Source organism: Aphelocoma coerulescens, chromosome 4 (genome assembly GCF_041296385.1).
Source record: "Aphelocoma coerulescens isolate FSJ_1873_10779 chromosome 4, UR_Acoe_1.0, whole genome shotgun sequence".
Classification (NCBI taxonomy): domain Eukaryota; kingdom Metazoa; phylum Chordata; class Aves; order Passeriformes; family Corvidae; genus Aphelocoma; species Aphelocoma coerulescens.
Genome location: NC_091017.1, coordinates 51430968 through 51445187, shown reverse-complemented (window position 1 = coordinate 51445187; position 14220 = coordinate 51430968). Strand labels below are relative to the sequence as shown.

Genomic DNA, 14220 nt, shown 5'->3' with positions numbered 1-14220 from the left:
GAAAGCCTGTCTCATTACTCTGTATATGGCAAAGTGCAATTAGCAAGGACTAAGGTAAACATCTAATCTTCCATCCTGCCAGGACAAAGTTTTTCAAAGGAAACCTGTTGAACTGAAGTACAGTACCAGGTCACGAGCAAGCCTGCTCTTCCTAGGGTACTGCCAGCAGGTGTTAGTGTGCTGGGCTGGTGCCTGGGCTTGTTGTTTTGAGATCTGTCAGTCAGACACCAAGTCAGAAAACCTGAAGTGAGAGAGGGGCTGTGTTCCCTGAGCATTGTAAGAGGCAGCCTGCTGCCATACAGGCTCTCCCTCACCTCAGATGCCCCTCCAGCTCAGGCTGGCTCTGGAACGCTGCCATTGGATTCATGTGAGCGGTTTTAAAACATATTTCCAGAAAGAGATTGGTAGTTCAGTGTACCTCCATGTTTGTCCCAGATACTGTATATTAGAAAAAAAAAAGATAATCAAGAGGATCAGACTGTTTCATCCTAATATGAGTTATCCTTAATTTCCAGAGCCATGGAAGTAATGATGTAATGGCACTTGCTATACTGACATGGCATTTTTCCAGAGATGACCGTGTATGGCCCCTGAAGTCGGCACCTGTGCTACGTTACAGCTCCAGGCTTCTGCTAATGTAGACGTAGCATTTCCCATTGACGTGGGCATGGACTGTAGCTGTGGTTTCTTTGGGATTACTTCAATTTACTTCCCAAGTGAGAATGTCTGTGCCAAAGGGTCTGACAGTGACGGAGACTGTGTGCTACAAAGAATTCTAGGAAGGCTCTTGCTATTATATGTTACCCTCAAACAGCTGAAATCTTCTGGAATTAATATCACTAATGCCTGAGAGTAAGAAGTGAAACTAACCTTTGGATTGCTAATCTTTACAAGTACTTAACAGCTTCATTCTCATATGAGCATGGCTTTTGTTTTCAAGCTTGCATGACAGCAAAATGCCATTGAACAGCATTGCTTCAGGTGTGGCAGCAGTTGCAATTACCACTCTTTCTCCTGATAAATTTATGGAAAAATACACTCCTATTTCCAAAGTTCAGTTTTAAGAAAACTGACAATCGTGCTTGCTACGTGTTCTCAGTCTTATCACTGATGGGTGATGACAGTTCTTAACTACAGCTACAGCATTTTTACAGCTTTGTTTCACTCCTGGGCATGGGGGCCTCATGGCATATAGAAGTAACATACAACTTGCACAACTATTATTTAATTCTCAAAGGCAAACGCTCAGTATCTTCCTCTGGGCATCCGGTGTGATATTCCAGAAAAAAAAAGTACTGCAGACTGTAAAAATGGCTAAGTGTATTTATCATTTTCTCCAGGAATTCAGTTTCAATTACAGAATTTTCTTCCCACCCTCCTTTCCTTGAACATTTAATTAATTTGGAATTACTAGTTTACACTTTGATCAGTAAAAAAAGGGTCAGACCACCCTGACAGGTTACATATTATCACACAGCTCTCAACAAGTTGTGCTTGCTGCTAAATGCAAGTCTCTGCTTCCTTGCTCAGTGACATAGCCAACATTTCAGACCACCTCTACTCCTTTAAAAATAGCAATTTTTGACATTTCACCAGAAGAAATAGCCAGGGCAGGGAGTGGCACCAAGTTACAGAGAGGGGAGTTTTGCCTGTGACAGAAGGTGAGGGAAGGGCTATGCCCATCCAAACACTCTGCAGTGCTGCTCCATCCTTTGGCAAGAACAGGGACTGTAGACAGGAAGGTGTGAAAGCAGTTTTAAGTTGTGCACACTCAATCCAGTGCTATGTGTGTAAATTCCAAGGCAGTAATGTAAACACACAAATCAGAGGTCTCTAGCCTTTAGAGTGGGGCATCAGTTTATAAAGAGATACAGAGAGAAGACAAGGAAAAAATACAGTATGCATTTTTACTGAAATCTCACAAGTCATTTGTCTGGGTAGGGGAGAGAAGATAAAAGTGACATCAAGCAACTTCTCACAAGTCAGTTCTGTGGGTGGGGGAGAGAGAGTGCCTTTGGTACAGTCGTGGGAAGGGTAAGAGCGCTTCACTGTGAAACTTGGATAAAACTGACATCAAGCAACTCAGAAAAAAAAATTCTATAACCTTAGAAGCTACAGAAAGCAAAATTTTAAATGAGTTACATTTATTCAGTTAAAAAATTGACAGTTAGTAATGGTCACATGAACACCAGGGAACTGTATCTACATTTCCTGACGTCAATATGAACGGCACTAGGGTTTTTCTGTTTGTTTTCTTTTACGTATATAAATCTAATGCCAGTTAAAAAAATACAAAACAAAACTGAAACCCAAGACACTGTGAAATCAACACTGCTTAAAAACTCAAATTTCAATCTGATATACTTGAAAATAAATATTTTTTACCTTTCTTGTTAGAAAAAGACAACTCGCCAACTGCTTTCAAAGCAGTTACATCTTTAAGACCATTCCCAAAAGTGTTTCATAAATAATTACCCATTCATTGATTGTCTATTAATGCAGCATCTCTCAGTCATAGCTGGGGTCTCTGTATTAGGCCATAAAGTATTTTTTTCAGACACAGTGTTTTGTTCCCCCCCCCCCTTCCTTTTTATTTATATCTTTGAATATAGCATATCATGCTGGCAAAATTCATGCAGGTGGCATAGCATGAAGTATCACAGAGCTTAAAATCACCTGTTTAAAAAAGAAAAAAAAAAAGAAAAAGACAAGGAATGTAGTGTTAAAAATCATGATAGTGAAAAAGCAACTATCCAGTCTCATGGACAACCAAGTCAATTTCAAATGTTCTCTCACAGTTGTCTCATCTACTATGATTTGTTTAAATATGTCTTTTTTAATCCAAATTCATTTCATTCTTTTCAATTTTTTCCACCAGGGATAAGTAAAAAAATAAAAGGTTAATTATTAAAACTAGTCTCTTTTCCCTTTTAATTAAAATAACCATTTTCCAGCTCTCTGACTGTACATCTAATTTTAATAATTATTTCAAATAGAGAAGCTTATGAATCTGACATGTTTGACATCTCCTGATGCCATGACATTTAAAACACTCATAACAATACCTGGGTTAAATCTCTGAAAATATAAATGATTCTTGAATCGACTTCAACATTTGAAAAAGGCCACATCTTTAAACCTTCAGACCATTCTCACACAATTTATAATCCTAAGGGACACTTAGAATTACTGAGCAGGCAAATGAGCCTCCAGATGATTCTCTCATAGGCAACTGTGCAACTTAAAAAGCCTCCTTCCAAGGAAGCTATCATCACTAATCCCTTCCCCATGCCATATAAAACACAAAGGCAACCGGTTTTAGAAGCCTTTTTAATCCTGCACTTTGAGCCTCAAAGGATCACCATAAAGAAACATTTTCCAGAAATGTCTCTCTTGACAGTTTTATGTGTTATTCCTTGATGCCCCCACTTTTTAACAGTTTCACTGACTAAAGAAATAAACTGTTTTTCAAATAGTCTTTTCAGTAAAGTGCTTGTTATTACTCAAAAAAACAAAACAACAACAAAAAAAAAGAGAAAGTGCTATTTAAGTCTTAAGAGAATTTCTTCCTGTGAAAAACTGCCTGATATATCTTTATTTTATTCATTTTTACATAAAGCTGAAATGAAACCTATTTCTTATAAGGATACTGGGTTACTAATTTTGGTGTTTGGCAGTAGGCAAGATGCCCACAGAAGGTGGTGACACACTGGAACCGTAGTGCAGAAGGTAAACCTTCTAGATGAAGTGGAAGGCATATGGAGAGTTCCTACTAGAATCCTTTCATATTTATATACAAATATAATATATATTAAATATAATATAAAAATAGCTATATTCTTTTTTCTCTCTGAAGTTATCCCAGACACTTTTCTTCAAAGCCTCACCCATTGCAGACAATGCCTGTCTCCTAAACTCTGTGCAAATGCTGCCCTTTTCACTCCATTATGTATCACCAGCCCCTTTCTTCACAAATACAATCCTCCCCTTAACAGACTCCTTCCCTTCTGTCAGTGTCCTTCTGTAACATTTCTGCTCCAGAACCTGCAGCATCACAGCATTCATTGTCGTGCTATTTATCAGGATGTTTCAAATAAGTCTGTAGTAAATGAGCTGGGCAGAAGCAAAAGGCTGCTTAAGAAAGAGGCAACGGCCTGATCCTCTTCTCACTAAAACTCAAGGACAGTTGATTCAGCAACAGGGGAAGCTGCAGACCTGTTAAACATACATTTTTTTAGTCACTGCTTGTGAACAAAGCATCTGCATACTCGCACACAATCTGGACCAAGTTCTACACACTTGCTTTTGTAAATTTGCCTGATTCACAGTAGGAATTCTTCAAATGTGTGCCGTATTTTTCCAGTTCCTTAGAATTTCCCCATCTTCTATCCTTTCTCTACTAGCTGGTAGTTCTGTAATTGAATGACCTCTCTCTGAGGCTACAAAAAGCTTCTTGATCAAAGCATACATTTCTATAGTTCCCTTTCAGCAGCCACGCTATCCCATCGTCTAATTTCTCTCTTCTAGTTTAGCCTTTTTACTGACAGACCTATACCAGCACACCAGAGTATTTGGGAAGGGGGGAATGGGAAGAGAAGTTGAAATGAAGCTTTATATAAAAAGCTGCATCATTAACTGTCTGGCATATCTAATTTCTGTAATTCTCAGTACAATAGCTTAATACACCTATTTTACCACTATTCAGTAGTTCTAACAGCACTATTAAAGCTCTCCGAGTTTTCTTTTTTAGTGCTATATTTTCATTGTAATTGGTTAAATAAATTTGTATCTAACTTATTTTCCATTAGGAAAAGAAGTGATAGCACAGACCTCTAGTCAACGCAGCTTCATATAGAAACAGGTGGAATGGGGTGGTAGGGATAGCAGAGGAAGGCAGGATTTCTTTATATAGAACTTTACAGAAACAGGTCTCTGACAATTATCCCAGTCTGAAGAATGCCAGAAATCCCTTTAAAGAAGGGAAAGTGTTCCTTGCTATGTTTGGTATTGGCATCTGTTCCTTGCTCCAGGTTACAACAGGCTTCTTGGAGCAGAGAGCAATCTGATTCTCTTTGGTACTGTGTTTCACACACTCTCCTTCCTTGTTCACTGCTTGGCTTTTTGGTGCCAAACATTTGCATTATGACTGGGGAATAACAAAGGTCTTATGCTGGGACACGTGCAGAGGCAAAGGCTTGCCCCAAGGCGTAACCAACGGCATCAAAGGCTTGGCTAAACTGGTATTACCTCCTGCAGGTTTGGTTCATCCAGTAATACAATCAAACTGTTCCATAGTACAAAATAGACCATCACCATTTGGTTACATTCATTCAACTCCTCCTCACTATTCAAGATTAATCCAGCTTTCTCTCCCTAGCACTAGTTTTAACTGCTTTTACTGTTTTTTGTTCTTAATTAATTATCAGATCTATCAGCATTTATTTATTTTCCTCCGAAGTTCTGGTTTCCACAAACTAGTACCATAAAAGCCTACCAACATTTACTTAAATAGCACATATCTGTTGGAACTTTTTATTTTCTTTATAAAGTGAAGTTGCCTTCTGAAGTCTTAGTTCAGTGATATCTCTTAAATCAATACCTGGTAGTGTTAAACACAATCATGATCTCGCCCAAAACACACTTTAAATGCTTCCGAAAATGATTTAAGAAAAAAAATCAGCTTATTATTCTTCCTTCTGCAAAAAGAGTCCTGTCTTTTGAGGTTTGCTTTTTTTTTTTTTTAAGAGTATTACCTTAAAGATCTTAGATTTTTTGAGAGTCCTCTATTTCTGGATACTGTCTGAGGGGGAGTACCAGTCAAAAATATTCATGGTCTCAACTCAGACCACTGTTAAAATTAACACAATACAGAAATATCTATGAAGTAGATACACAAGTTTGGTTGACAATGTGCTAAGACTTCAAAATTGAAAATGGTTACAGATTCAAGACATTGTAATTCAAGATGTTCAACATTATCACCTGAATTAAAATCAAGGCACTATGGGTTTTGTTGTTGTTGTTAAAATGACCCTGAATTAGTTCTGACTAATTTTTGAAGGAGAATAAAAAGATTCCAACATGGTTTAACAAGTTACAATTCTCACCACAGAGAAAGTGGTTAAAAAGTGCCCAAAAGGTTATTAAATGTAAATATATTTTTGTGCAAATTACTCCTATAACTGAAACATTCTTGAAAATTACTGTCATTTTTTTTTAAACCTTTTACATAAATATTTCCAACTATGAACTATATCAAAAGATAGCTTTGGGGAATAAAATTCCAAACCATCCGCAAGAAAGCAGTGCAAATTCCTATTTTTCAAATAAAATGATGAATTCATTATGAAATGATGGATGATATTCATGAATCTGAATGTCCTGAACCCTGATGCATGATCACCAGTTCAAACAGCTTCATCAATAATTTAACTTCAAGCAGTCAACTAACCAACACACTATACCTCACCGAACAAACCCTGACATCACGGACAAAGCACAAACAAGAGACTTGTGCCCACATTAAGGGTGAAAATAATGATGCATCATGTTGTAAACAAAAGGGTAGAACAGAGGAAAACATTAGTCTGAGTATGGCGTGAGAATTTAGGGAAACATATTCAAACCTACAAATAACAGATTACACTTTCATGCATCATATAAAATATTTTGCTCTTTCTCCTTTTATGCAGACATATACACAATATTTTACAGCATCTGTACAACAGAGAACTGGATTTCACACAACATTTTCAAAATATTTACTGTCCTGTAATCATCTGAAAAAAAATTAGATGGTTTTTGGACTATATTTCTGGCATTTTTTCCTGCTAATTCAAAACAATTGCTTCATGTCCGTTTTAATACTTTAAAAATGTACAGGATTGATAAAAATACCAATATTTTCAGCATCACTCTCATTTCAGTCACATTTGGAGATTTCACCTGGACAAATTACAACATGGCAGCAAATCCTTTAGAACACAGAAACTGGGGCAACTCTCAAAGTTGGCCATGTCCCCATCATCATCTTGTGGCTTTTCTTAGCAGATTCCAGAAGTTAGAAGTAGATCTCAACACCATGGTGTTAGAAAGCCTTCATACTGTTACCTCTGTAGCTTCAGTGCAACTGTTTGTGGGGCAGCCCCTCTTGGCAGTTTGCTTCAAGAAGAGGCAGCGCCCACACTACTGTGGCTGAACTTTGGAAGGATCAGTCATCTTGTCAGTTCTGTGTCGTGACAGCTGCTGCTGCTGAGACTGATGCTGCTGGTGGTGGGACTGAGTGAAAGTGCTTTGTTGTAGTGGGAAAGCAGCAGAGAGAATAAGCTGAGCTGACTGATTTCCATGAAGTAACCTGGATGTCTAAAACACAAAAATAGAAAAAAATTATTCTTCCTGATGCACTGAGAAACACAGGCCTAGCTGCTTTTTAACTTTTGATAAGGGTTCAATCAAAATAAACTTCAGATTTGGCCAGTTCAGCTGAGCAAACAATGCAAAGATTTGTTCATACTAATACATTTCAGCAGTGCATCTGACCAATTAATAAAGCAGCTGCAATTGGTCTTTGTAATTTCTGTGGTGATAGGTAGGAACACAGAAATTTGTCTTCATTTCAAACCACAAAAGCATAGCGGGGCGTAAGGAATCTATTTGAGGAAATGCATGGTTGGCACAGATCACATTTATTCCCCACAGACAAAATGCATAGTCAAAGAAAATGTTGCATTTGCAGACCCAAATATTCCCTTTGAAGGAGATTTATTACTACTGGAAATGGTACATAGTTTTAATATTATTCTTCAAAGAACAACAACAACAAAAAGATTACTGAAGAAAAGCAATGAAGGATGGGTACAAATGCACTAGGACATCTCAGTCCTGAAATGTTCTGCAGCAGAAAGTAAAGTACATCAACTACTCCACCTACAGAATCAGACTCTAAGATGCCCCAGTGAACAGAAGAAGAAAAGGCACTTTTGTCCTTTTTAAAGAGTATTTGCTTCACTTCGAAGTCTAGCACTTTAACAGTTTGTATTAAAAACACTGGACTTTTGCCTAGAAAGAAATTCTAGAGTACCTACAGACCTCTTGAGATCTTCATATTTCACATATCTGTTTGATCAGGATTAAGTCAAACTTGTATAAACTTTTAAATTTAGAAACAGAGACAGAGACACTACCAACCTGCTAAACAGCACTGTTGTTACAGTATTTATCTGACTTGTCAGAGAACACATTCAAATCTGCACTGTGGTTTGATTCAGTTGAAGTCTCCCACTACATAAATGAGTGCTGAAATGCTAGTGAAAGAAAATTTTACTCAGCCCTAATCAGAACTGCATCTATTCCCTGTGCCTATAAATGTAGGTTAAGCCTCCAAATACTTACTGCATTTTTATACACTCCACCTATGCAGAGGATCCCAGATTTAGTGGAAATGGCATACACAGTATGGAACACTTGCAAAGTAAGAGTTTTTAATTATGTATACTCTTAAAGAATAAAAAAGACAAAATAAATTGACTTTCCCAGAGTAGTCAAAACAATGTTAAGAATGTGCACAAACTACATTTGCACTTTAAAAGACTATCTTTTTTTGAAGAAGGCAACATCAGAGGCCAAATTAAGATTTTTTGAACCCATGTTTTCTTGGAGGCACTGCCTCTCTAGTGTTCCAGCCACTATACCTCCTTCACCAACTCCAGCTGCTGGGTGACTCATGTGCCAGTAATTAATCAACAAATGCCAACAGATTTTCCCATAAATTCCTTCTACCTTCTATTTCTTTTTGAGAGTTCCCATTTCTAAACTTCTTGGGTTTTTTCTTCCTTCTCTTTTGACCCAATCTCTCTTCCTTCTCCACTACAACAAGGTTCTTCCCTACTCTCTGCTTACAAAGTTACTTGCTGCTCAGCCTCCCCTGTAGCCTAGACAGAATTTCACCCCTCACGTTATTGGGACATGTCTTGCTTTGGGCTCTGTGCTGCTTTCCAGACCAACCATCATCTCTCATACCTTATTGCATTAATATGTCAATGCAAAGAAAATGTAAACTGTTTTAAAGGAAATACCTGTTTTTTCATCCCATAGTCAATTAAGAGCAATTCAAAGGGAAAAAGATGTAAGATAGGACAATGCATGGAGTGAAACTGCAGGAAAGACCACCTCTCCTTTAAGTAATAGGACTTTAGAGAACAGCTACAGAATAAACTTACCTCATGCATCAGGTTTATTCACAGGTTACTATTTTAAGTGCTTTGTTTTCAAGTAAAGCAACCCTGGATAACCTAAACATGCTGAAAGTGCCAGGACTTGGAAAAATTTGTAGACAACTCTACATTCATTACCTGTAGGAACTGCTGGGGCTGCTGGGTCAGCTGCGACTGAGCTGGTTGTTGAACTGTGGTGAGCTGCTGCTGATGGTCCTGCTGACTTTGCTGCTGCTGCTGCTGCTGCTGTGTTATTGACAAAGTCTGTGTCTGCTGCTGTTGGGCAGCAAAAGTGGGGTAAGCTGTCACCACCTGTCCCATAAACATAGTACTTGGTACCATTACCGCTCCACATGCTACTGGGGCCGTGACAAGCTTTGTTACAAGCTGCTGACCTTGAGAAAATCTGTCAATAGAAAAAGACATTTGGAGTCCCTTCAGGAAAAAAAAAAATCCATGAAGCATCACATACACTTGAGAAAGGCAGATTTCTCAAAGTCATACTTTGCTACAACAACATGGCTTTTGATAAGCCTGCAAACATGTTACTTTGGGCAAAGTTTAGTTTCGGGGGTTGTATCCATACAGCTGAAACACATATCACACAACCTTTTTAATGCTACTTTAGTTACTTTTGTATATGGTGCTGCTGCATAAGCATACCATTATAGAAAGTCATCTTGAAGATTTACCTGATTTGTCTGTCCTGTGTAAAAGTGGTTACTGCAGCAGCATTCTGGTTGTTGTTCTGTGGTAAGCTAGAGGGAACCTGCACCACATTTCCTGCTGTTGGCTGAGAAATCACCATAGTGTTGTACAAAGGTGCCGAGACTGCGTTCTGTGACTGACTGGCAAGAGAAGACTGTTGATTGTGTCCACTAAGTACATTTTGTTGATTATGCTGAAAAGAAATTTTGAGATAGTAAGTTGAAAATAGTCACATACTACAGCTGTCCTCCTCACTGTCACTGCCCACACTTCAAAACTACCAGTGGTATTCTTCTATTCAAATGAATTCTTAAAGTACACAGGTATTTCTACGTTAACATCTCCTGTTCAGATTATTTTTTTCCCTGAATTTTTCAGCTACTTGCAAACTGTTTGTTCAAAATTCTTTTTATTCCTTTAGTGTCTCTGTGCCCAACTTAAGACTAAAATGTGCAAATAATGTCACAAATTTCTTACTTGAAAGTTTGGAACTAGCCTACTGCTGAGATGGTAACACACACCACTAGTCTGTCTCTTCATAAATCTCAAAAAGAAAGTAGGAATGTGGAAAAGGGTACAAGAGGAGGGTGACCACAGAGATCAGAAGTGTAAGGAGTCTCCATAAACATAATGGTCAAACCCATTAGAAGTGTTCAGCATGAAGAACCAGCTTCTATGGGGATACCTCTGACAGAAGACTTGAAAATCATGAGTCAGAAGATAAAAAGTGGAGAGCCGCTCAATATATTTCCCAGTATATGAGGTGGATGACATGTTGAAAAAAGCCAAAATAATCACATTTCATAGGAAGTAAAGCTGTAGAATTCACTACAAGATACTGCAACTTTAGAAGTATACACAGAATTGAAAGAAACTAAATAAACTCATGGAAGAAAAAGGCTATTACAGTATAGATGTCCTACACCTACTGCATCCGATGGAAAGTGTGTTCTGTCAAAAAAAAAAATCACACATTCAAAAAAAGGCAAGCTAAAAGTTTTCTTGAGACTGGTCTTTCAAAAAAGCTACTTCTTAATAATTATTTACATGCCTAAGTCTTAAAATGAAAACAAGATCTGAAATTGCATTATCAAGAACATAAATGCATTTCAATTGTAAAGCTTTAAACATAAAGAAATTAATGACTCAACAGACATTGTTCAAAAGGAATTTGGGAGGGGATGTAGTGGTGCATTCCCCCCTTCTCCTTTCCAGGCCACACTGTGATCTGAGAAATGCTTGTTAGGCCTCGGCCTTGAAGAACCTGGGCTTAGCTCTTCCTGAGCTTATCAGAAGCACGGTTCGCTTCCAGGAACTTGTGCTGCCCAACAAGCATCATCTTCCTTATGAACAGTCTTGGACACTGTTCTTCTTGCCTGAATGGCGTAACTTTCCTGTTCTCACACTTTCAAAGAGAATGTTGACCCAAACTGTGGCCAGGATGAAACACTGTTATGACTAAAGCCCACTCTCTTGTGACCCTATAAAAGCAGTCCAGAATGAGACCCCTGGAGCCCTCCTGGGCCGCAGCGGGCCTGCAAGCAGCAATCTCCCTCTGAGTGGGACGCCTCTCAGAGCCAGCAAACCCTCAGGTTTGCTATACTTGGAGAATCGCCAACAATGACAAGTCCTGGGCTGATGCCCCGACTGCTCGAGGTCCAATTCTTCTCCCGTTGGGAGATGCAAAGGCAGCAAAGTGAGTATGTCACTGACCTCTGAGGGGAACTTTTCACAGGTACCTTGCTTGTACTGACTCTTTATGTCTGTGTGCATGCACATGTGCAGATGCTATAGCAAATCTGAGAGAAACGCTGCTTTCTTAGATGTTTAAGTACACTGGATATCCAAGTAAGTTAGGCCTGTAAATAAGCCTGTGACTTATGACATAAGCTTACTTAAACACCTCTAAGTGTTGTTCTTTTGCTAAGCTGTTAAGTTCAACATAAGGTATAACCTAATTCTTGCTAAGTGTTGCTCTTTCAGTAAGTTGCTAATTATAACTTTGAAGTTATAAGTTAGGTAAAATGCTGTTGAGTGTGGTTCCTCTGTTAAATTACTAAGGTTAAATTATAAATTAAGGTATAAGTTAAGTTAGGTGTGAGTTACATGTTGCTCCTTTGTTAAATTACTAGGTTTAAGTTAAGTGAAATACTGTTAAGTTTGAGAGCTGTTAAGCTTTTAGGCCGTGTTCCTTTTTTATCTTTGCCCTCACTGTCCTTTTGTCACATGCACCAAAACACACACACACATACACTCGCCTAGATAGTTCTCTGTTCATTTCCATTTTGATTGCCTGGATTCTATTTGGTTTTGTTGCTGCTTGTTATGCCTTAACTGCCCTGTAAGTAGTAGAGTGAATCTTGCCAAGGAACTTCGTCGTGCTGTCACTTAATATTAAATTCGGCTTTTGCTGATACCCTTGACGATAATTTTTTTCAACAATCTCAAACCTTCCTTCATAACGGGGGAATGTCAGGGAAGCTGTTGTGTTTCAGCTGTGGTTTTGAGCATATATTCTATCCAGCAAAATCAGTAATAGAATTTTACCTGTGTTGCAGTACTCTGCAAAGGCTGCTGCTGTATCATGTGTGGAGTACTTATATGGCCTGTGTTCATCCCACTTTGAGTCTGATTAGTCTGAACAACTTGACCTTGCATGTTTATTGGTGTAAGCTGCTGAACAGTTGAAGAATTTCCAGAAGGAAGCTGCACAGAACCAAAGTTGAGTCCAGAAGCTGACTGCTGCAAGAACATCTTAAAAAATTCCACAAGTTATAAGGGTCAGTATTCAGAGACTTGACACTAACTGGTAAGAATCAGAATCCTCATTTCTAGAGTTCTAAACATTAACATTCAATATTTGTTCCTTCAGAAAAAGTACCATTTAGAGACTAACTAGTAATGTAGTCCACAACTATCTAAAGACAAAATATATTTGAGATCACACTTCTATTTGTAGGCCCTTCAGCAGTAACACTAAATCAGATGAAGGAAATCTCTGAATCAGTAGATCTAGGCATAGCACCAAAAACATAATCTTCCTTGACAATCAGGAAATCATAATGATTATACTGAACTTTCCAACACTGTTGTAATAAACAGAATTCAGCACAAAAATATTTGGTTCTTTACAAAAAGTTAGGCCCAAGCCTATAACAAGGCAGAATGTGCAGCACTGAAGTATTCTCTCTAGTTTTCACATTCCTGAACAAGGTCCCTCCTCACTGCAAGGGAAGGGAGCTGTGAATCTCTCCCTGTGAGACGTGGATAACGCTGTCTGCTCCTGGCATGTTTACACTAGACATCACACAACACTGAAAATGGCACATGCCAGAAACGCCTACTCTTTCAACAGAATTTAAGCAACGTACTCAATACTTCCAGGAAGTATTTTTTCTACTCTTTAGTCACAATCCAGACTGAAAATATTAAATTATTTCCTTAAAATGTATCCTAGTTTGAGGTGATCACGGTTTTTTGTTTGGGTCTTTTAACTAGAAAAATCCAATAGGGTAATTATTTTCTTCCAAATACAGCTGAAAAGACAATGACAAAAATAGAAAAATCAAAAAAATCAGAAATCAGGTAGTCAGCTGCTAGACTGAGTAATGCATCCTCTAGACTTCTTGTCTTTCTGGCTCAACTCCTTCAAGTTTACAATGCACAGTAGAGCCACTCAGCATGATAGGACAGTTTAAGAAACAAAGAAGCATGGATTTGACACCCTCAGAGCTAAAAGAGAAAAAGAGATGCTCACCTTGAAGATTTTGGATTAATATTCTAATGGCTGAAAAACTTTGCAAGAATTAACAACCACTCCATTGTTCTACATTTTTTTAGGTTAAGTCATAAGCTAAGCTTGACCTGCTTAACACTGGGGCATTTCCAGATACATTCAGAAGCAAAACATCAGGTACCTCTGGAACAGCAGCTTCACATACTATGGATTTTAGACACATTAGGCCCAGATGGCAGCTGACAGAGAATATGGAGGATCATGTTGTGCAATTAGGTGCCCAAGACACATTTCAGATGCCTAAATTCTCTACAGATGAAACCTGTGATACACGAACTCACCTGGAGTCCTTGGCCATGAACAATTTGAAGCTGCTCTTGAATCTTACGCAACTCTTCCTGCTGCCGATGAATATTTGCCTCTATCATGCGTGTTCTCTGCTCTAGCTGGTCCTTCAGATGCTGCATAGCTCCTAACTGAGCTGAAAACTGAAACACAGGCTGTAGTGCAATGAATAAATTAAAAGCTGAGCAAAAATGACATTTTCTTTCCAAGAGGTAGATA

At 38.4% G+C, this 14220-nt stretch overlaps 1 protein-coding gene across 12 annotated transcripts in view; it reads right to left on the bottom strand.

The window, feature by feature from the left end:
* Positions 1-1303: 1303 nt before the first annotated feature.
* Positions 1304-14220, bottom strand: part of CLOCK (clock circadian regulator) — a 67830-nt gene continuing 54913 nt past the window's right edge. For 10 of the 12 annotated variants that reach the window (XM_069014075.1, XM_069014083.1, XM_069014079.1 and 7 more), the window contains 5 exons: positions 13998-14156; positions 12468-12674; positions 9905-10113; positions 9351-9618; positions 1304-7362 (listed from right to left, as the gene is read on the bottom strand). In XM_069014075.1, coding sequence (XP_068870176.1) covers positions 7186-7362; positions 9351-9618; positions 9905-10113; positions 12468-12674; positions 13998-14156 — 1020 coding nt within the window. In that variant the 3' untranslated portion in view covers positions 1304-7185. The remainder of the gene's footprint in view (positions 7363-9350; positions 9619-9904; positions 10114-12467; positions 12675-13997; positions 14157-14220) is intronic. The other 2 variants (XM_069014086.1, XM_069014085.1) reach the window with 2 other exon arrangements.